Here is a 21,970-nt window from a genome sequence, read left to right as displayed (position 1 = left end):
TACCAAAAATCTGGTAATTTCTCTACAGATTCTGCCTTATAAAGGTTAGATATATCTAAAAAAAAGAAAAAAAAAACTTGAATTAATAGAGATTCTGAGTGACAGATGGGTAAATGTTACTTTTGAAAACACAGGCGGCATCTTTTCCCAACACAATAGCCTCTCACTTTACATGGTGCACTCACATCTGCATTTGCAGATGTGTGCATGTGTCAACTGACATTCACAAGTTTATGTTATCCACCAAGGGTCAGCGTGGTTATGGGCAGCAGAAATTGGTCCCACTAGAACTGCCATTACTCTTTGTTAACGATACAAACAGGAGCTTTGTATCCACCCCCTCTCTTTCCTACATCACTCCCTTGCCCTTAAGTTTTCTTCATTTTCTTTCGCTTCTTGTGAAAGATTTTTTTTCTCCCTCTGCCTCCTTCTGTCCTTATCCCTTTCGTTTCTCTGTTTATCTACTGTTCTCCATCCATCCATCCTCCAGTCCCTCCTTCCCTTTTCCTCTCCTCGCCAGATGGTTATTGTATCACTGGGATGGCTGCGGAATCAAAGATGCAACTCTCTTTTTTTTTCCTCCATCGCTCCTTCTCAGCCCCTCTCTTTCTCCCCAGTCTAATTTTAGTGTCTTCCCACTGCGGGGCCTTTAATGCCAGCTACCATATGGTAGCAGAGAGCAACTGGAGGTGTGGGGGAGCTTTTATAGGTGCGTCGAAGCACAGCTGCAACAATGCATGTCAGGGCTCAAGGTTTTTCATTACGCTAATGTTATACCGAGTCAATCCCACCAACTACCCACCCCCTCTCGAATTCACTCAACTCTTTTTTCCTTTTCTCTTAATGCTAAACCGCAAATTGGTTGGGATTCTTTACTGGAAGGAGGCAATCATAAACCACACAATGGCTGTGACGTGATGTGCTGGCGAGATGCGGGCCACACGATTCTTAAAAGATATGAATGCGTCTCAGCCTTCCACTTAAAGTTGTGCCATTTTTTAAAGTTCGCTCTTTTTCTTGCGTCAGATTCAAGTGTGAGTAGTGCTGCGAGACGGGGGAATAAACACATACAGCTGTGTGTGTGTGTGTGTGTGTGTGTGTGTGTGTGTGTGTGTGTGTGTGTGTGTGTGTGTGTGTGTGTGTGTGTGTATGAGAGTGAAGGAGAAGGAGAGAGTCTGTTGCGATAGAAAATAATTGAAATAGGGCAAAATAGACATGCAAAAAACGAAGTCACCTTTCTCTTCCAACTGCAAATTATACAGAGAGAACAGAAAGTTGATGAAGTGCAGCACATCCTAAATGTGGCATATTCTGAATTGTTTTTTGGCACCGTTTGACAAAATGACAAAAGCAGTATTTGAACAATAAATCACCCCAAGTAGAATTTAGCTGTGGCTGCTGAACATTACTTGAAATGTGCCTTTTCCCCCCCTTTTTTTTGGTACAAGTGCAGATGTTGGTTAACATAAGTATGCGGAAGCAAATCGCCGCACTTTATCATATGAAAAATGATCCAGTCTCTTCAGTGGTCTGCATTTCTTGACTCAGTCTTTTTGTTAATGTATCCCACATCTCCTCTGGCAATTAGGATGACCTCTAATTAATATAAGATGAGTTCACCAGGGTCAAAGCAATTTATTTTATGCTCTCTCTCTCTTTTTTTTCCTTTTTCCAGAGGGTAATTATGATCATAAACTATTAACGGACCATTAACTCGGGCAGGTAAAGCGAAGGCCAGCGGCTGGCATTTCTCTTACTGCAGCCAATTACTAGAGAGAGATTTTCATGTGATTACAACATTAATACTACTAAACAAAACATGGCCCAGTTCAGGTAGTGTTACTTCTGTGTGCAGCTGCAGGAATCAGAATCAGAAACTTTATTGTCATTGTCATGAGAACAACGAAATTAAGAATGGTCCCCGATCATTGCATCATCCCTAGCAATATCAAAATATAAATAAAACAATAACAGAAGAACAAAGGAGTGAAGACTGTGAGGAAGATTACAACAAAAAAAAACAAAAAGGAAAGGAACCACAAAAGAAGCAGGAGACTTGCGAGAGAGATTATGATAGTGAGGACAAAGCAAAGATTAACGGACCTAAAACTTGCAAAGATGGCCTCTCCAAAGGCTCTTGTGATGTGCCTCGCCAAAATAGCCTCCACTCTCATTCTAAGCCTGCTTGACGCAACACTTTCATCTTCTTGCCTCATAATGCACGCCATCAGATGTCTTTGAAGTCGATGTTCGCATACCTGCATGGCCCCGTAACTCCACACAAGAAAGTAGACCCCCTTGTTACAGTATGCCAAAGAGTTTGAAAATAGCTGCTGTGTTTTTTAAAATTTTATGCCACAGAGAGACTTTACGGCCGCTAATGCACTCTGGGTCTCAGAAAGCTGCGGTGGTTCAGGAATAATGAGCAAAGAGGGGTGAGATGGTATGGGAGAAATGGATCTCTTCTTACAATAAAGTGGTATTTGGAATAAAAATCTTATAAGACATTGGCTTTTATGTGTGATTCAGTTCTTTGTGTGGGATGGTAACATGTCGGGTGGTAGGACTGTGTGTTGTCTACATTTCCTGAGCATTAATATGATTACATTTACCTTTGTTACAACGTAAAGCACTCAGAGCAGAGCATAGTGTTTCTGTAAGTCATAAGTGCCACTTTTATTACTTTTAGTACATTTTTATCACTTTTTGCACCTCCAAAGTTTCAATATTGTGTTTCAGAGATAAGAAGTTTTAGTAAACAGTAACCAGCTCACAGTCTGAATGATTGTTCACCAAAGGAGACTTACCTGAAAATGTCTTTATAAATGTTGTGAGGCTGAAAGGCACGCATTCCTCACATTCTTGTACCTCCTTTGAGCTCTCAGGAAACAGTCATCAGCATTCTTGTGAATTTCCCGTAATAATCAAGTGTTGTTTCCTCCCGCAGGCCAACCTGCCGCTCCTTCAGAGGGAGCTGCTGCACTGTGCCAGGCTGGCCAAGCAGAACCCGGCTCAGTACCTGGCCCAGCATGAGCAGCTACTCCTGGACACCAGCACCACCTCCCCAGTAGACTCCTCAGAGCTCTTGCTGGATGTGAATGAGAACGGCAAAAGGAGGACACCAGACAGGTGGGTGACTCATAAAACCAGAACATCACTCTCAAATATTACTATTTCATCATTTTAAGTGTTTAATAAATCTTGATTTGGGTTGGAATTCTTAGAGGATAGCTGGAATTTGTGGGTAGAGCTTATACATTTACCAGCTCCTGGGATGAAACTTTTTTTTACCCTCTATTGTTTGAGCTCATGCATAAATCCCTTTGAGGATGCCTGCATCCCCATGCGCCCCTGCATTACTCCACAGACACAAGCTGAGCTAACGCAAGGCAATAGTGTCATGTGCAAATGTATGTACGGGAAGCGTCTGCCAGTGCGCCACCGGGTCTCATGATGTGCTCCGTTGGACAGCTCAGCTCCTGGCTTCTGCTCTTAATGGGCCAGAACTGAGGAGAACATGAGATGGGAAAAGTAGACCTGGCTACACCCAGGCACACATACGCAGGGAAAAAAGACGGAAGACAGCTGTGCCGTAATGAAAAGCATGAATAGATGTGTCACTGAATGTGTATGAAGCCCTCCGATTTGTGTGTTTTTGATTCCAAACTTATAAAGTTATTTCCACGCTTGCTCGGGTGTGTAAGTACAAAGTGTGTGCCTGTGTTTGTACGAGTCTCCACATCACTTCAACTCCCCCCACCCCAGCCAAATCATTACATCCGTTTGCTGTCACGGACTTTGGTAATGACTCAATGTTGCTTGCTCTAATGGACAAGCACTGAGACGTTCCATCCAGAAACACACAGCGCCGTAAAAAAAGGGGGGAAAAGCTATCTTCCTCTCTGTCTGGCACAGAAAAAATCTATCCAGACCAATGGTGTGTGTAAGTGCATGTTCAAGAATGTAGCTCATTTGCTGCCCCAGTAAAACAAATTTGAGGTGATAGAGCTGCGATATGAACAAACCATAAGATCAGACTATAAATCTAGAGTTTGGCTTTACACTCTTCTCTAATCAGAATAACAGAGGCTAACAAGCCTGCAGCAAAGTCTATTAGACATGCACAGACCCATACAGAACTGGGTTTTTTTTGCACTGGAGTTTGTGAACATATATCTGATGTGGGAGCTGCAGACTACAATGTATGTATTGTTTTGTGAAATAAAATCCCCGGGGGTCAGAATTTTTAATACAGGCAGGGGAGACGGAAATGTACATTTTATATTTGCTGAGGGACAAAAATGCTGAATGTGATATTAATAATTCTCACCTCTCTTTTCCCCAAACACTCTGCTATGCAGACTTTTTCTGTAATACCTGCACATTTGCAGGGCGTCTGGTGCATAGGGGAGTGAGCTTAGTAGAAAAGGTGCGCGTATAAATGTGAGAGGGAATATGCGGAAGGTGGGGGGGGAGTAGGCATCTGTATTCAGTGTGAAAACGCAGTCTTTGTGTGAATGCGTGTGTCTGTGTTTGTGCACGATTCTGGATCCAGTGTGAACGTGTGAGCGTGCTTTGTGTGTACGTGCGTGTGGTGTATGTGTGTGTGTGTGTGTGTCTCTGCGTGAGCGTGTGTGTGCCTAGGGAGATGGGCTGATAACACATACAGATGAGGCTCCAGCACCAATATGGCTGGCTAAGCACCTCTGGTTTCTGCTTACCCTGCTCTGCACTTATTGGAGCCTGTGTCAGAATATTGGAATTTGAATGAGAATTCTTAATTACAGACAACAATGCACTATCAATGCATTCTGATTAATACCATCGCCTGCAGAAAACAGACCAGGAAAATTAGAGTATAGCCTTAGATACTGTGTATGCTCAAAAAGCCAGTATTTAATTATCGTCTGAGAGTACAGTATTACTGATGATCGTACTCTAATAGCAATGCCTCTGTGCACATTACATTTCAGTGCATTTCCAGAATATTAATTCCATCTGTGGCATACAGCATAATCATACACAACAGGCTATTTCTTCCTTCCAAAAGAAATCTAGTCAGTAAATAATATTCCTGCATTGTTTCAAATTTAAAGTTAAATAAACATATTAAAAATATAAATTGGTGCCTTTTAATCGCATCACCGTAAAGAAAATTGTAACTGTATTCAAAAATAAGCGCGCAAATTACCACGTGTGTATCGTTTAACAGGGCGTGCACACCGGGGTATTGCACAGGTGACTGTAAATGTGTTCACAGGCGTATACTTTAGTGCCTGTAGATATAAATATTGTTGCAGTAGCAAGGCTGGGCAGAAAAGAGTGGGGGGGTGGGGGTGGATGGATGAGTCGAGGGAGACGGAGAGATGGACGGATGCAAGGGAAAGAGCATATGGAGAGCTGTGGATGAGCATTAGGAGCCCATAAAAACAGCTCATTAAGAAGTTCAATCTGTTCATCGGAGAGAGAGAGAGAGAGAGAGAGAGAGAGAGGGAGATGGGAACGGAGAGGAGAGAGGCAGACAGAGAGAGAGAGAGGAAACTGGTGGACTGCAGATAGCGGGGGAGGTTGGCAAGTTGTAACTGTGAAGTGACAAAAGTGAGAACACACACAAAAAGGCATACAGAGCACACGTGTGAGAGCGTGCTCACACAATAACACACCTGGCCACATTAATCTTTGGAAGCAGGCTAACAAAAATCCACCTGATCCCCTGAAAACTACTTGTGTGAGTATGTATGCAAGCATGCGAGCACACACATTCAGGCTTATTTGTGTGTGTGTCTGTGAATAGACATGTTTTCAATAAAAAAATTCCAAAAGGAATCCAGGAAAAGTAGCCTTTCATTGCAAGTGCTTTGTCTGGTAGGTTGGACTCAAATATTTCCAACAGCACAAGGGGGCGGACCAGTTGTTGTACTGATATGCTTCAGGTCTGGCTCTTGTATGAAATAACTGTAACAAACACATTTTGTATCACTTATTTTTACAAAATAGGTGTGATGTAAATATCACACTGATTTGTTCCTGTGTCGTCCGCTCTCCTCTCTTTTATTTCCTTTTTTCCCAATCCAATGCACCTCAGGAAGCCTTTTGTTATCTGCAGAGCTGTCACTAGAAATTGTTCGAGCTTGGTAATAACAGCAAAGATTTATGCCAGCTTTGGCCCTGTATTCTGTCTAAAATATTAAAACAAGTGAAAAATGCTGCCGGTACTTAAAAAAAAAAAGAAACTAAGAAAAAAATTACGACCTTATTAAATAAGGAAATTATCCCACGTCACTGTTTGAAAGAGTCTAAGCAACAACGACAGCCACATTACTCATTTGTCTGCATCTCCACTCAGAACCAAAGAGAACGGCTTTGAACGAGACAGCGCTCTGCATCCGGACGTTCACCCCAGCAAACGGCCCTGCACTATAAGTCCTGCCCAGCGTTTCAGCCCATCCAATGGACTCTCCTACCAACCCAATGGTCTGCCTCACCCAGGCCCACTCCCTCCACAGCACTACAGGCTAGACGACATGGCCATTGCCCATCACTACCGCGACACCTACAGACACCCGGCGTCTAATCACCGAGAGATCCGGGAGAGAGCAAGGCCCATTGGTGAGGATACTGAGGATTACATTTGTGTACACGACTGTATATCTCAGAGCACAAGATCACTTTACATACATTTCACCGGTTTCTCATATCTTTATAGTCCACTGAGATGAATAACTATTACAATAATCAATCAGATTATCATTATAATCAGTGAGACTCAGAAGCCACAGACGTCATAAAAAGTGAGATACATTAACACTCCGCAGACGCACATTTAGATGTGAGATCATCATATTAGATCCTTTTTTCTTTTTGCATAAAGCTGGCCTTGATGAAGCTGTGATAATGACTTGGGCTCTATTTTAAAAATAGGAGACACATTTAGCATGTCTCACCTTGTGATGGATGTTTACTGGAGGAGAAGCTCAGTCATCTGAGTCCTGCCCTCGGGGTGGGAGAGCGATATGGAGATAGCAGAGAAAAGGGGGAGTGTGGGAGCAGGGAAAAGAAATGAATAGAGAAAGAGTGCCAAACTGAATTCAAATGAAAAGGGGAGCAAAGGCTTGATGGAGTAATTGATTGTGTCATGCTGAGTTGCTGTTTGTTTATCTGTCCATCTATTTGTCTATCTTTCATTCTTGCAGGTATGCATGCAGGTACCAGGCAGGAGGAAGTGATTGACCACAGGCTGACAGACAGAGAATGGGCTGAGGAGTGGAAGCACCTTGACCATGTAAGAAAAGTAATAACAATTTTATTACTATACTCTACAGTTTTGTCTTTGTAAGTTCTCTGAGTATCAGTTCGTATGAAATTGTTATCTAGCAGATCTTGTGGCGAGTCTTTATTAAAGTTTGGATGCTTTTAAGTTTCTTTATGAGCTGAGTCAAAACGATGTTTGAAATTACATGTATGTGACGAACCCTACCCTTGACAAAGACACCTTCTTTGAATTCAAACCAGCCCATTCATCCTGTCTATGTGTAAACTCAGCGCTGTGTCTGCTCCCTGTCACCTCCAGCTGCTCAACTGCATCATGGACATGGTGGAAAAAACAAGGCGCTCACTGACGGTACTGCGGCGGTGCCAGGAGGCTGACCGTGAGGAGCTCAACTACTGGATCCGACGATACAGCGATGCCGAGGAGCAGAAGAAAGGCGCTGTTAGCGGGCAGTCAAGGCAGCAGAGCCCTGCAGCACAAGAAAACACAACTTCAGGTATGGATTCACTTACATGCCCAAAGTATTATTGTTAAATTATAATTAATATGCATGTCTGCCGGTTTTAAGCTTGTTGTTCATCTTTTAAGACTACTGATTTTCAGTTTTTTGGTGTAATCTGTGCAACTTTAATTGTTCTTTAAAGGTATCTATATTAAATACAGACTCTAAAGGTGTCAGCTGATGTGCATTACCTTGCAGTCTGTTAGGTCTCTTAAAGCAAGGATTATACTCTGCAACCTTCTGAGAGGGTTTGTGCAGACCTCCATGTGCCTGCCTGTTTTTGTGACCACACAGACTTATCTGTGGAGAATTTATATGACAATGTGCCAACTAGGCATGTGCCCAGCCAGGAGACTTCAAAGAAGTAAAACAGAAATGACTGTTGGGTCTCCAGCTGTCCCTGTCTGCAATGGAATATATCCGAGGCTTAAGGCTCGGAAGTTTTTAAACCACTATTAAAGAAGCTCAAATCTAAAATGAGTCCAAAATTAATTATTATTAGCTGTAAGATCTTTGTTGTATTTTATGAATTAATAATATTGCATGTGGAGTCCCCCAGAGTTCAAATCTAGGCCCCCTATTTTTACATTAAATATGTGTACACTGGCTGATAATAAGTCAGTTTCATTGCACTGGTCTCAAAAAGTCCTTTGGAACATAGAAAAAAAGCCAAAATGTTAACACACACACACACAGTTTTGTGTACTATGCCATTGATGGATCTCTGGTTACCACGTCTGTATGTTTGTGTCTTTCCAGAAATTCACCGGGAGCTCCTGCACCGGCCTGTCTCTGGCTACGTCCCTGAAGAGATCTGGAAAAAAGCTGGTGAGCAGCACTCCCATGCCTCTGATCAGTGCACGTAAACACAGTTCCTCTATTTTTCCCCTAATCTGTCTGAAGGCTTTATGCTTTATGGAACTCGAGGCCATGTTTAGGTAGATGAACGAGAAAGGCTCCTTTAAACCTGCTCTCTCCCCTTTTCATCCCAGTGTAGTCTATTGTCTGCAACACAAAACCTTGCTAGATTTGCATTAAAGTCAGGTTATCTATATCTGATTCTGTAGGAAGTTTCATCACTACGCACTGCACACTCAGAATATGATGTCAGGCCTTACAAGGATTTTATTGCAGTCAAATAAGGGACATAAGGAGCTTTTACAGCTGGCCCAGTGGTCTCCTGTCAAAAGTGGCAAGATTTGGTTTCAATTTGCTTTTGGCACTTTTTTTATCCCCTTAATGAGAGACACTGCAGCTATCCTACTTAACAGTTTAGAAACTCCTTAATGTTTTAATAACCCGAGTAAAATCAGCACTTGCATTCATTTTTTATAGCTTATACAAACAGCATTGTGTCACTGTTATCACTCTGAAAACCTGAGGGTTCACTCTTTGAGATTTTGTATTCTCCACCAGTGATACAGTATATCTGCCTTTTAAACCCCCTGGAGAAAAGAAATTGTCCCCTTGCTTGACCAAGCATGATGTGTGAGATACTCAGAACAAGTAATATGCATTTAAATTGAATTGAGTATCACCATCGGGACTCTGCCTCCTCTCCAGTACTCTCTTTCCCCTCACCAGCTCGATCTTCCATCTAAGGCATTTGGTGTGTAATCACAATTCCATGCACAAGGCATATATCACAAGGCACCGGGGCAATTTCCATGACTTCAAGCAGCATAGTAGGTTAAAGACAAAAGCACCCTGGTTTAAAAACTCGCCTCAATCACAGTGGAGAGAAAATGTTTCTGTCTTTATAAAAGCATGCAGTCGGTCTGATATCGAAAACAGATTTTACATTTTTAACGCCGGTGTAATATGTACTAAGAAAGTGAAGCATATTTGTCAGGCATAAAGCTGTATTTTATCTTTTGTCTGTCAGATAAAAGGGGCCTCTTACTTTTCACTCTATTTGCCTTATCCTCAGTATTTTCCGTTATCCATTTCATTCATATTCTGGCTTAGGAGAGACTGATTTAAATGTGACCCGGGGAGGATTGCAAAATAGGATTTTTAACACAATGGAGTGCAGCGGCGAATACGTCTGTTTGAAATGGGCAAAATGTTTACAGTTGGTGATAAATATTCAAGCACCTTGCACGGTGTCCTACCGGTTTCCCACTTCCCCTCACCACATGGGCCTCTGGGATCACAATGGAAATGCATAATTTAAATATAAATTGCCTGATTTGCATACACAATTAGTCAAGTTACAGGCTTGATGGGAGCAAACAAAAAAGCCCTCCTTTTGCTTTGACGTTCTGTAGGAATTCCACCGCTTAACACCCACGCGGAAGGTTATTCATTCCTCAAAACAAGGATAAAATAACATATTGCTCCGGCTGAAAAGCACGTTTTGTGAGTGATTACCTGCGATTAATCAGCTCGTGTTCTCGTGAGAATATCCTCGGGATATTCTTTTCCAAATTATAATATATAAGATCAAGATCTTCCAGGAACATTGAACTTTACATTAATATGTCACACACTGATGTAAATATGCCTATTTAGACATTTAAAAGGTTCTTAAAAAGAAATTAATCAGTGTTTGAACGAAATCGTAATAGTTTAATTAAATCAGCTGACGAGTGTCCCCGTTATCCTGTCAGCCTACAACATTTAGACTTGATGTGCTCTTAAATCTTGTCAGATATTAAATAAATGATAAAATACTAATATTAAATATTCTAAGCTGAAAGTTGGCCTTGAAATATAAAATAAACATGAATAGTTAAAGTAGTTTTCTTTGCCGTGTGAAATAATCCATTGCAGATTTTGTTTTCTAGTTTGCATCTTCTAGATGTGTTAAAACAGTGATGCAAGTTTAGACATAGTGTGCATTTAAAACATGCATGTTTGGACTGATGGAGTAATTGAATTCATCTGTAGTTGGAGAAATATATTTTTTTTGTTGTAATTTGTTGCTTTGTTTGATTCTCCCATAAATAAATACAGACAGCAGGAGAGCTGAGTAGCGAAAACATTTGTGTGCAGTTGAGTTTAGCACGCGCTGCGGACTTAAACACACATCAAGACGAGCTCAGCCTGCAGCTCATTGAACGCGCTTTAGCTAGGAGAGAGCGCAAGAGAGCTTTTCTACTGAGATGTTTTGCAGACTCCCATTGGTTGTTAAAGTGGGAGTGAGTTGCAGTCTCTGCTGTTGCCACATTTTGAGATATTGCTGTGGAGTCAGCCCTTATGGGTCTCTTGCAGTTGCCTGTCTTGCTGCCTCAGAAGCTGAGCATCTGACTGAAAGCATAACAGGAAAAAAAAAAAGCTTCTAGCCAGAAGCAGACAGCAACTTCAGACTCAGCACTGCTCTCTCCTGAAGTAGATGGGATGAACGACTGGAGAGCAGAACGAAAACCTGACAGAGACACAAACAAGCACAATGAGACTGTGAATATGCTAAAGGGTTGTTTAGAATGGCATATAGCAATTTGGAATCAGCAGCAGCGAGTATGTTATTCCTGTTTAAAAAACGATGGTGTACTCGTACTGAAAATACAGTCCAGTGAAAAATGCACGCGCTACATTGCAGGTACGGGAGGCTTGACTTCCTCTGTCTCCACACTCTTTCCAGAAGAGGCTGTGAATGAGGTGAAGCGGCAGGCCATGTCAGAGCTGCAGAAAGCCGTGTCAGAGGCCGAGCGCAAGGCTCACGAAATGATCAGCAGCGAGCGGGCCAAGATGGAGCGAACAGTGGCCGAAGCCAAGCGCCAGGCAGCCGAAGAGGCGCTCTCCATAATCAACCAGCAGGAGGATTCCAGCGAGGTAGAAGCGAATGTACACATTCTCAGTCTTTCATCATCAGTGTCATTATCGTCTTTTTGTGTCTGGCTTTTGATGCAAGCTGTGGTGGATTATACAGATGCTGTGGGTTTTTTATTACTATTTTAGAAAAAATATTACATAGTGCACATTTTTGTAAAACCTGATTATCCACCCCTTATGTGTTAGTGCATATGGAAGAGCAAAATGAAGTAAGGCAAGGATAATCAAGCACCTATTACCCCCGAGTAGCTACTTTACAGTGCTTGGAAGGGTGCTACCATTTGAGCTGAGAGGAAATAAGTAAAAGCATTTGGTAATCTCCATTAGAGACCTGAAAGTTTAATCATTTAACTGAGAGGGAACTCTGCCGTTCATCTGACATTAATTGCAGGAGCGATGTTTGTAACAGAGAAGCGCCCCAGAGGAGAACTTTCAGAGGTTGTTTATAACTTTGTTCTCCTCTTTCCTCTGGCTATGCAGGCGCCCTGACATGCTCTCCTTGCGGTTTCCAAGATATATAAGTGGCTCTAAGTGTAACAAGAGATTTTTTTTTTATCTGTCTGTGGTTTGGGTCAGGCTTAAGCGCCAAGCATAGAAGTAGAGGCTTCTTTCATGGTATCCTGTGTGGTGTACCACTTTCTGCTGCTAATCTTCACGTTGTATTTGCCAGTTCCCAGTTTAATGTGGAATTTTCTTTACTTTTGGTTACAATGTGTGACTAGATTTTCATGTGAAAAGAGCATTAAACCATTACAAATTGGTTTTTGTCTGACTGCTACTTTTTGGAGTTATTTGACTTTGTCTCTTTCTGTCCGTCAGAGCTGCTGGAACTGCGGACGCAAGGCCAGTGAGACATGCAGCGGCTGCAACACGGCACGCTACTGCGGCTCCTTCTGCCAGCATAAAGACTGGGAGAAGCATCACCATGTGTGCGGTCAGACCCTGCAGGCTCAGCAGCAGCAGCAGGCCAGCCAGCAGCAGGGAGGGGTTCCGGGTTCAGAGACCCCCGCTCCCATCAGCTCCTCCGCTTGCACCCCAAGCAGCGGGACCGGGAGTCCGGCTGCTACCCCCCCTGCTGCCACCCCTCGCTCATCCACCCCTAGCACCCCGTCCTCCTCTGCCCTTGATGGCACACCACGCTAAGAAACTCACACAGAGGTAGGAGGCAAAGGCTTCCCAGGTGTAACAGCCAGCCCACAACCCGACAACTACCGTGGCTGTCTACATTGCCCTGCAAAGATGCTTAGATACTAGAATGAGACGGCAATACTTCTATCTTGCAGCGTAGTCATAGAAGGAGGAAGTCCATAATCAGGTCATATTGACTTGCCATGACTTTAAAGAAACACAAAGATATTCTTTGTTTTGAATGAATGAATTTAAAAGTTGACATTCTTTTACTGTTACACTTGCTATTCTTGTTGACTGTTTGTCCTTGTACCTGTTGTTGTTAAAGTTGTCGTCATTGTAGCTTATCTTATTTTCCCCTGTAAATATGAAGAGACTGATCAGAGATAGCCGTGAACTCAAGACAAGTATATCTGACCTGCCCTTTTCAAACGTTTTTATTTTTCATCCTGGAGTCAGTGGTTATTTCCTTCCTGTACACGAGACTAGTCAACCTCAGACATTTATCAAACAGCATATCACGGGGAATGTAACTGTCTCAGAGAAAACTTTGGGATAAGAGAGATATTAGATTTAAAAATCCTGAAAGACACACAAAAGGATGAATAAGCATGTTCGCTGCCTGGAGAGGGGAGAGGGGATGGACTGAATCTCCGGCCCACAGACCGCCACGAAACGGGCAGATGTGCAGCAGATTGCCAGCTGTTCAACTGATGTTATTTCCCTCTCACTTGTAATAATATCCAGGTCAGTGGTCTGGGAAATACAAATCCATTTCTCTGATGTAAAAGGAAGAATTCTTGGATAAGATACAAAAACCTTGCACACTTGGAGGACGGACCAAATACAACTCGATCGCTCGGTGGGTCACAGACGCTCTCAAACAGGAAGTGAAGTCATCAACCCACTGGCAAGACTGTCAAATGACCTCGACAGCAGGCTCGGGAAACATAGACTCGCCCCAGACAACCTCCCCTCCTATCTCGACTCTGACAACATTTTTCATCTTTCTTCACATTCTTACTCGTTTTCTGTAGATGTCATGGTGTTTAAGACTTCTGTCCTGTGGTGTCACCAATGGTTATTTATTGTATATGTGTTGGACAATTGTGACAATGCATAGTACTTCAACCAGTCACAACTCTAAGTCCTTCATAACTCTTTCTCTCTAGCTGGTGCAAAAAGAGATAAAAAAAAAAAAAAAGAAGTGTTATCTTTTCTTTTTTTTCTTCCCCAAGCTGCTTCTTTTCTATTCTGTGTATAAGTGGTAGATTCCTTGTAGTTCTATAAGTTTTCCTTCCCTACGTCCTCAAGAAAAGACACAAGCTATATCTCAGAGCTGCTACTTGAGTCCGACCCAGATCTTTTCTGAGAACTAGCATGTTGCGCGGAATGCTAACCTAAATGTTTTGTAAAAGGGACATACATAAATGTATTTGCACTGTCACAGAGGTTATCTCGGCATGCTTCTTTTCAGCATACTTGTGTTGTCGGTATAGAGCCATAACTCATCAAGTCATTTTGTATGTAGTATTAGCATCTTCTATTCTCACTTTCTCTGGATGGGAGGAGATGGAAAAACGTAAACCACCAAACCCATTCCGTTTTTCTTTTTCTCTTTTTTTCAGTTTTGTTTTTTTTTACTCTGCGTGCTAAGAAGAGCAGCCATTACGTCTTTTTTTTCCGTTGTTGTTGTTTAAATAGTTACAACAGTGCATGCACATTACTGAACGTTTGTTAAATATTTGTTATTTTTTAGAAAAAACTGAAAAAACAACCAAAAAAATTATAATAATAATTTTTAAAAACAATACAAAAAAAATATTCTAACAAACTAACTTTCCAAATGCAGAGGTGTAGACTCCGATTGACAGCTTTAACACTGCAAAGCACCAGGTAACACGCAGTATTAACACAAGAGTTAAACATAAAAACACCAAAAACAGCCAAAGACTGACACCAAGGACCAAAATCCTGATTTAAACGATTTTTGAAAAGAGGTTTGTCCACTCAGACATTCAGGCATTCGTTTCTCCAGCTTTTGTTCATATTTCCATGAACAAAAAGAAAAAGGATTCATTTATCTTTACCGTATTCTGGAAACCACGAGCACTCGTCTCACATTGTGGAATAAGAAGGTGTGAATTGACCCCGATGAGCGTGCAGAGCGGAGATACACTTTAACTGCAGCAATAATAGCTAATGTGACACAAACGCAACTTCTGAAACCATTTTTGAAGCGATTCTCGAGATTTCTTTCCTTTTTTTTTTTTTTACACATTTTTTCATTACACAACTGTCAGATTCAGTGCCCATTTCAGCTTTAAGCAGTTAAGTTTTTGATTCGCAGAGGTAAATGTGAGACTGGGCTTTCACACCAACGCCATTGTACTGTATTTATTTATTTATATCATTTGGGTTAATCCATCGCAATTTTGTCGAAAACCTTTAGCGTAAATCAGACAAACCTCTCAATCGCAGTAAGAGAGCACTTACCCCGACACTCACCCCAAACACCTTGGTGCTACACAGAAGCGCGTTACAAATTCTGACCTCAAGGAACAAGTGGAGGCCCACAAAGGTTTCGGGGCAGTTTGCTCCCTCTGTACTTCCTCATCTCTCCCTCCTTGTCTAACTACAACATACACTTGCATTCTTGACTTTAAAGGGTTAAACAATCCAAAAAGGTGTCTGACACCCTACTAGCGAATTCTCAGAAGCTGTGAAGAAACAGCCAAGCTGTTTTAACACTAGTGTATTTAAAGGTATACAACAAATAATGTATGTGTTCATAATTTTCAGGGCAAAATCTGGGTTTAAAAAGAAAAAAAAGAGAAAAAAAAGTTAGGAAACACGATCATTCAATGATGCTTTGAGAAGCGTTATTGTTATTTTATTTTATTTTTTTTCCCTCCTCTATGTGTGTTTTGCTACAAATTCCTCGGTGGCAAACAAGTCTCACTCTACCTCTTACAGCACGATAAGAGCATCAGTCACGGCGCTGATACTGGTCTAGTCGAAACCAAATGGGCACAAGAGAACAGGAAAATATAAAACCCAAAGTCGAAGCTCATACAGCTGCAAAACCATATCACTACTTGGTAACAATGCAGACCTCATAAATAAATGAAACCTAAATAGAAATGAGAAAAAAAAAACAGAAAAAAAAACTTTTGTTATGTTCCTTTATGCCTGTGGCATTTCTAGAGTACATCAAGAGTTTGAATTGTTTGAACAGATTTGAGAAAATTGTGCTAATTTTAAAGAAAAGTGTTGTCGATTCCCATCTCGACGGCACAAGCTAAGGTCACAGATAAGAAATGTTTCTCTTGCTCTTTTTTCTTCCCTGTTTCCCCACCGCCTTTTCTCCTCTTTTTATATTGTTTTTTTCTCTGTTGTTAAGACATGCAGAAGTGCTTGTCGATTTGTCAGCTGGGGGATATACAAAAGGTCAATCTTGGAAAAGAAAAAAAAATTGAGGCTATGAGTTTAGGCATGCCTGTTTTTCACAATGGGGGGAAACGTTATTTAAATTTCCTACTTAACATGAAACAATAGGGAAATGGAGGGGCCGACAGCAAACAGCAAGGCCGTAGCATTAATTTGGGGGGGAAGGAGTTGAACTTCAGGGGTGGGAGGGTTTTTCCATTCTCTTGAGAAAATTTATTGTGAAAAAAAAGAGAGCTCAAATAATTTGAAGTTGTTGTGCAATACTTAATTAAGACATGAAAACCACAGGTTAGTGGTAGGCTGACGCTAAGCGGTCTTTCCATCGCTTACTGTCAGTGTCCTCTAGAGAGCTTTCCAGTCTACTATGTCAGAACTGTGGTTTCTTGTTGATTTTATTTCTTTTTTTTGTTTCTTAATTTTAATTCTTTTCTTTTTTTGGGCTGTAAACTATGGTCTGTCAGTCTGTGAAACTTTGCAGTATAATTCTGGTATTGTTGTTCTTTACGGTGTAATAAATATGTTAATTCCTGCCCAGAGAATTCAGAGTTGTGTTATTTCATTACAGCGGCAAGCCTAAAGGGGCGTCCACGCAGGAAGCAATATTTTCAGTGGCGTGGCGGCCACAGACAAAAAGTCAACGACATTAGGCGACTTTAACGGGTGAAATCACAGCTGCCGGTGTGAAGTTAAACTTTTCTCTGAAGCAGCTGCCAGTGAGCGTGAAGGATGCCACTGCTTGACACATTGCACGGTGATAACTCCATCAGAGGGTTACCTAGACGATCAGAGCCTGGAGTATCCATTAGTGACTGATTGTCAGCATCACAAAGAGAAAATCGTTTCAAATTCAAATTCTAATTTTTATTTGTCACGTACACAGTCATACACAGTACGATATGTAGTGAAATGCTTAGACAACTGCTCGTGACCTAAAGAAAAAAAAAGGAAAGGGCTATGAATAAGATAGGAAATAAATATGAAAAATTAAAAAGTTGAATCCTTGAATCGCTACCTTATCGTGGTGGAGGGGTTTGTGTGTCACAGGGATCCCAGGGGCTATGTTGTCTGGGGGCTTTTGCCCCCTGGTAGGGTCTCCCATGGCAAATTGGCCCTGGGTGAGGGACCAGACAAAGAGCGATTCATAAGACCCTTATGAAAAGGACACCGAGGGAACAGTTTACCCTGCCCGGGATAGGGTTACCGGGGCCCCGCCCTGGAGCCAGGCCCGGGGAGGGTGCCCGAGGGCGAGCGTCTGGTGGCCGGGCCTTAGTCCATGGGGCCCGGCCGGGCACAGCCCGAAGAGGAGACATGGGCCCATCCTCCCGCAGGCCCACCACCCGCAGGAGGCGCCATAGGGGTCGGGTGCATTGTGTGCCGAGTGGCGGCCAGGAGTGGAGGCCCTGGAGGACTGACCCCCGGCTGCCAAGACTGGCAATAGGGACATGGAATGTCACCTCTCTGGTGGGGAAGGAGCCTGAGTTAGTGCGTGAGGTTGAGAGGTACCAGCTAGATATAGTCGGGCTCACCTCTACACATGGCTTGGGCTCTGGAACCAGTCTCCTGGAGAGGGGCTGGACTCTGTCTCAGTCTGGAGTTGCCCCTGGTGAGAGGCGGCGGGCTGGGGTGGGTATCCTAATATCCCCTCGGCTTGCTGCCGGTACGTTGGGGTTTTTCCCGGTGGACGAGAGGGTTTGTTCCCTGCGCCTTAGGGTCGGGGAACGGGTCCTGACTGTCATCTGCGCTTATGCGCCGAGTGGCAGTTCAGAGTACCCAGCCTTCTTAGAGTCCCTGGGGGGGGGGGGGGGGGGGGGGGGTGCTGGAGGGTGCTCCACCTGGAGACTCTGTTGTCCTGCTGGGAGACTTCAATGCTCACGTGGGTAACGACAGCGAGACCTGGAGGGGCGTGATTGGGAGGAACGGCCTCCCTGATCTGAACCCGAGCGGTGCTCTGTTATTGGACTTCTGTGCTAATCACAGTTTGGCCATAACGAACACCCTGTTCGAACATAAGAGTGTCCATAAGTGCACGTGGCACCAGGACGCTCTAGGCCGTAGGTCGATGATCGATTTTGTAATCGTATCAGCAGATCTGCAACCATATGTTCTGGACACTCGGGTAAAGAGAGGGGCTGAGCTGTCAACTGATCACCACCTGGTGGTGAGTTGGATCAGGTGGCGGGGGAAGACGCTGGACAGACCTGGTGCACCTAAACGCGTAGTGAGGGTGTGCTGGGAACGTCTAGCAGAGGCCCCAGTCCGCGAGATCTTCAATGCACACCTCCGGCAGAGCTTCAACAGCATTCCGAGGGAGACTGGGGACATTGAGTCCGAATGGACCATGTTCAGCGTCTCCATTGCCGAAGCTGCTGCATTGAGCTGCGGCCGCAAGGTGGTTGGTGCCTGCCGTGGTGGTAATCCCTGAACCAAATGGTGGACACCAGAGGTGAAGGGAGCCACCAGGCTGAAGAAGGAGTCCTATCGGGCTTGGTTAGCCTGTGGGACTCCGGAGGCAGCCGACAGGTATCGACAGGCCAAGCGGAATGCGGCTCGGGCAGTGGCTGAAGCAAAAACTCGGGTGTGGGAGGAGTTCGGAGAGGCCATGGAAAAAGACTTTCGGACTGCCTCAAAGAGATTCTGGCAAACCGTCAGACGTCTCAGGAGGGGAAAGCGGTGCTCTACCTGCACTGTGTATAGTGCTGGCAGAGCGCTGCTGACGTCGACTGAGAAAATTGTCAGGCGGTGGAAGGAATACTTCGAGGACCTCCTTAATCCCACTGACACGTCTTCCGAGGAGGAAGCAGAGTCTGGGGATGAGGAGAATGACCCGCCAATTTCCGGGGGCGAGGTCACTGAGGCAGTTAAACAACTCCTTGGTGGCAGAGCCCCTGGTGTTGATGAGGTCCGTCCCGAGTTCCTGAAGGCTCTGGACGTTGTAGGGCTGTCCTGGTTGACACGCCTCTGCAATGTTGCGTGGAGATCAGGGGCAGTACCTGTGGACTGGCAGACCGGGGTGGTGGTCCCCATCTTTAAGAAAGGGGACCGGAGGGTGTGTTCCAACTACAGGGGGATCACACTCCTCAGCCTCCCTGGGAAAGTCTATGCCAGGGTGCTGGAAAGGAGAGTTCGTCCGTTAGTCGAACCTCGGATACAGGAGGAACAATGCGGTTTTCGTCCTGGTCGCGGAACACTGGACCAGCTCTTTATCCTCTCCAGGATACTTGAGGGTGCATGGGAGTTTGCCCAACCAGTCTACATGTGTTTTGTGGACTTGGAGAAGGCATTCGACCGTGTCCCTCGGGGTGTCCTGTGGGAGGTGTTGCGGGAATATGGGGTGTCTGGCCCATTGCTACGGGCCATTCGATCCCTATACAACTGTTGCAAGAGCTTGGTTCGCATTGCCGGCAATAAGTCGGACTCGTTCCTGGTGGGTGATGGGCTCCGCCAGGGCTGCCCTTTGTCTCCGGTTCTGTTCATAATTTTTATGGACAGGATTTCTAGGCGCAGCCAAGTGGCGGAGGGCTTTCACTTTGGTGGCCTCAGAATCTCATCTCTGATTTTTGCAGATGATGTGGTTCTGTTGGCTTCATCGGGTGAGGACCTCCAGCTCGCACTGGAACGGTTCGCAGCCGAGTGTGAAGCAGCGGGAATGAGGATCAGCACCTCCAAATCCGAGGCCATGGTTCTCAGCCGGAAAAGGGTGGAGTGCCCACTCCGGGTCGGGGATGAGTTCCTGCCCCAAGTGGAGGAGTTCAAGTATCTCGGGGTCTTGTTCGCGAGTGATGGGAGAAGGGAGCCGGAGATCGACAGACGGATTGGGGCTGCAGCTGCAGTAATGCGGACGCTGCACCGGTCCGTCATGGTGAAGAGGGAGCTGAGTATAAAAGCGAAGCTCTCAATTTACCGGTCGATCTACGTCCCTACCCTCACCTATGGCCACGAGCTGTGGGTAGTGACCGAAAGAACGAGATCGCGGATACAAGCGGCAGAAATGAGCTTCCTCCGAAGGGTGGCTGGCCTCTCCCTTAGAGATAGGGTAAGAAGTTCGGCCATCCGGGAGGGGCTCAGAGTAGAGCAGCTGCTGCTCCACATCGAAAGGAGCCAGCTGAGGTGGTTCGGGCATCTGACAAGGATGCCCCCTGGGCGCCTCCTGGGTGAGGTGTTCCAGGCATGTCCCACCGGGAGGAGGCCCCGGGGCAGACCCAGGACACGCTGGAGAGATTATATCTCTCAGCTGGCCTGGGAACGCCTTGGTATTCCCCCGGATAAGCTGGAGGAGGTGGCTGGGGAGAGGGAGGTCTGGGCCTCTTTGCTTAGGCTGCTGCCCCTGCGACCCGGCCCCGGACCAAGCGGATGAAGATGGATGGATGGATGGAAATTAAAAAGTGTAAATTTAACTAGGAAGCAGAGATGGGCAGTAACGCGTTACTTGTAACGCGTTACTGTAATCTGATTACTTTTTTCAAGTAACGAGTAAAGTAAGGGATTACTATTGCAAAATCGGTAATTAGATTACCGTTACTTTCCCGTAGGAACGCTGCGTTACTGCGTTACTAAAACCGTGATTTTTTTGCGAGAATGTCTCATGACAGTGACGTAAGCGAGTGCGCTGTTAGTGGCAACAGCTGTGTGCAGATCAACAGTGGATCATATATCAATTGTGGGAGAGAGTATGAGCGTGCAGCATTTAAAGCGTGAAAGTACTGACCTTATTTTGAGTTTGACTCCATAAAATTGACAAAAACATTAGTGTCCGTTGTGCGTGGGAGGAAAACTTTTTACAACGAAAAAAAACCCCTAAACTTCCAAGCAAGCACCGAGTGCGCTACCACGTAATGGGAAACTCACAGAGAATCTCGCGGATTCTTCAACTGACCGCGGCACACCTGCACCAGAGTAAACCTCCGCCTACCACAGTCCTGCTTTACAGGTGAAAATAGAGCAACAGGACCGCTGAGTCTTTATTTATTTTCTGCTGTGTTTTACTTGCATCTATTTGAAAGAGTGAGTGTAAACACAAAAAATATTTTATTTTATGTGCTGGAATGTGTAGAAAATAGGTTTAAATGTTAAACTAATTTATTCAAATCAGAATGTTGCATATAATTAAATTTTTGCTTGATGCATAAAGTTAAAAGATTAAAACTGATAAAACAAGTTAAAAAAAAGAGACTTTTCCATTTGATTACATTTTGTATGATGGATTATGCAGAAAAAGTAGAATTGGGCTGAAAGATCTATCGCTTTATCACCTATTCAGGTTGTAAATCGTGTTTTTAAAAAGTAACTAAGTAACTAAGTAATTAATTACTTTTGAAAATAAGTAATCAGTAAAGTAACGGGATTACTTTTTGGGGAAGTAATCAGTAATTAGTTACTGATTACTTTCCTCAAGTAACTTGACCAACACTGCTAGGAAGGAATAAAATATAAGAATATAAAATATAAAAAATGAAATAACTGTACAACACAAATTAGAATGAAGGGTAAATTTAACTGGGAAAGAATAAGATAAAATATATAAATTAAAGTTGAAAATAAAATAACTGTACAACAAAATACACAATACGCAGTATAGAACTATATAAGAATGTATGAAGAAATATAAATAAATATATATATACACACACAATAACAGCAGCTGTACAAGTATTAACTGGAAATGAAGAATATAGTGACCAGTGTTGTGCAATCCACATTATGTCTTGTGCAGTGCAAATATGCTTAAAGTGATTTAAGTGATGAAGTGAAAACAATGTCCAGAATGTCCAGTGTGTGTGTAAGAACTATATGTGTGGGTCAGTACTGTGTGGTGGTGTGATTGAGAGACCGTATCGCCTGCGGGA

The 21,970-nt window shown here is 43.7% G+C and overlaps 1 protein-coding gene across 4 annotated transcripts in view; it reads left to right on the top strand.

Annotated features, from left to right (window-relative positions):
- runx1t1 (RUNX1 partner transcriptional co-repressor 1) overlaps positions 1 to 16,660 on the top strand; it is a 57,113-nt gene extending 40,453 nt beyond the window's left edge. Inside the window, exons 5-11 of one of the 4 annotated variants that reach the window (XM_082520348.1) lie at positions 2,948 to 3,129; positions 6,347 to 6,609; positions 7,194 to 7,282; positions 7,571 to 7,766; positions 8,532 to 8,600; positions 11,317 to 11,549; positions 12,369 to 16,660. In XM_082520348.1, the coding sequence (XP_082376474.1) occupies positions 2,948 to 3,129; positions 6,347 to 6,609; positions 7,194 to 7,282; positions 7,571 to 7,766; positions 8,532 to 8,600; positions 11,317 to 11,549; positions 12,369 to 12,692 (1,356 nt within the window). In that variant the 3' untranslated portion in view covers positions 12,693 to 16,660. Of the gene's footprint in view, positions 1 to 2,947; positions 3,130 to 6,346; positions 6,610 to 7,193; positions 7,292 to 7,570; positions 7,767 to 8,531; positions 8,601 to 11,316; positions 11,550 to 12,368 lie in introns of all 4 variants that reach the window. The other 3 variants (XM_082520347.1, XM_082520350.1, XM_082520349.1) reach the window with 3 other exon arrangements.
- The last annotated feature ends 5,310 nt before the right edge of the window (positions 16,661 to 21,970 follow it).

This window comes from Aulonocara stuartgranti (genome assembly GCF_965226115.1).
Source record: "Aulonocara stuartgranti genome assembly, chromosome: 22".
In the NCBI taxonomy this organism is placed as follows: Eukaryota; Metazoa; Chordata; class Actinopteri; order Cichliformes; family Cichlidae; genus Aulonocara; species Aulonocara stuartgranti.
The sequence above is the reverse complement of the archived record's forward strand: the minus strand, read 5'-3'. Positions and strand labels throughout refer to the sequence as shown.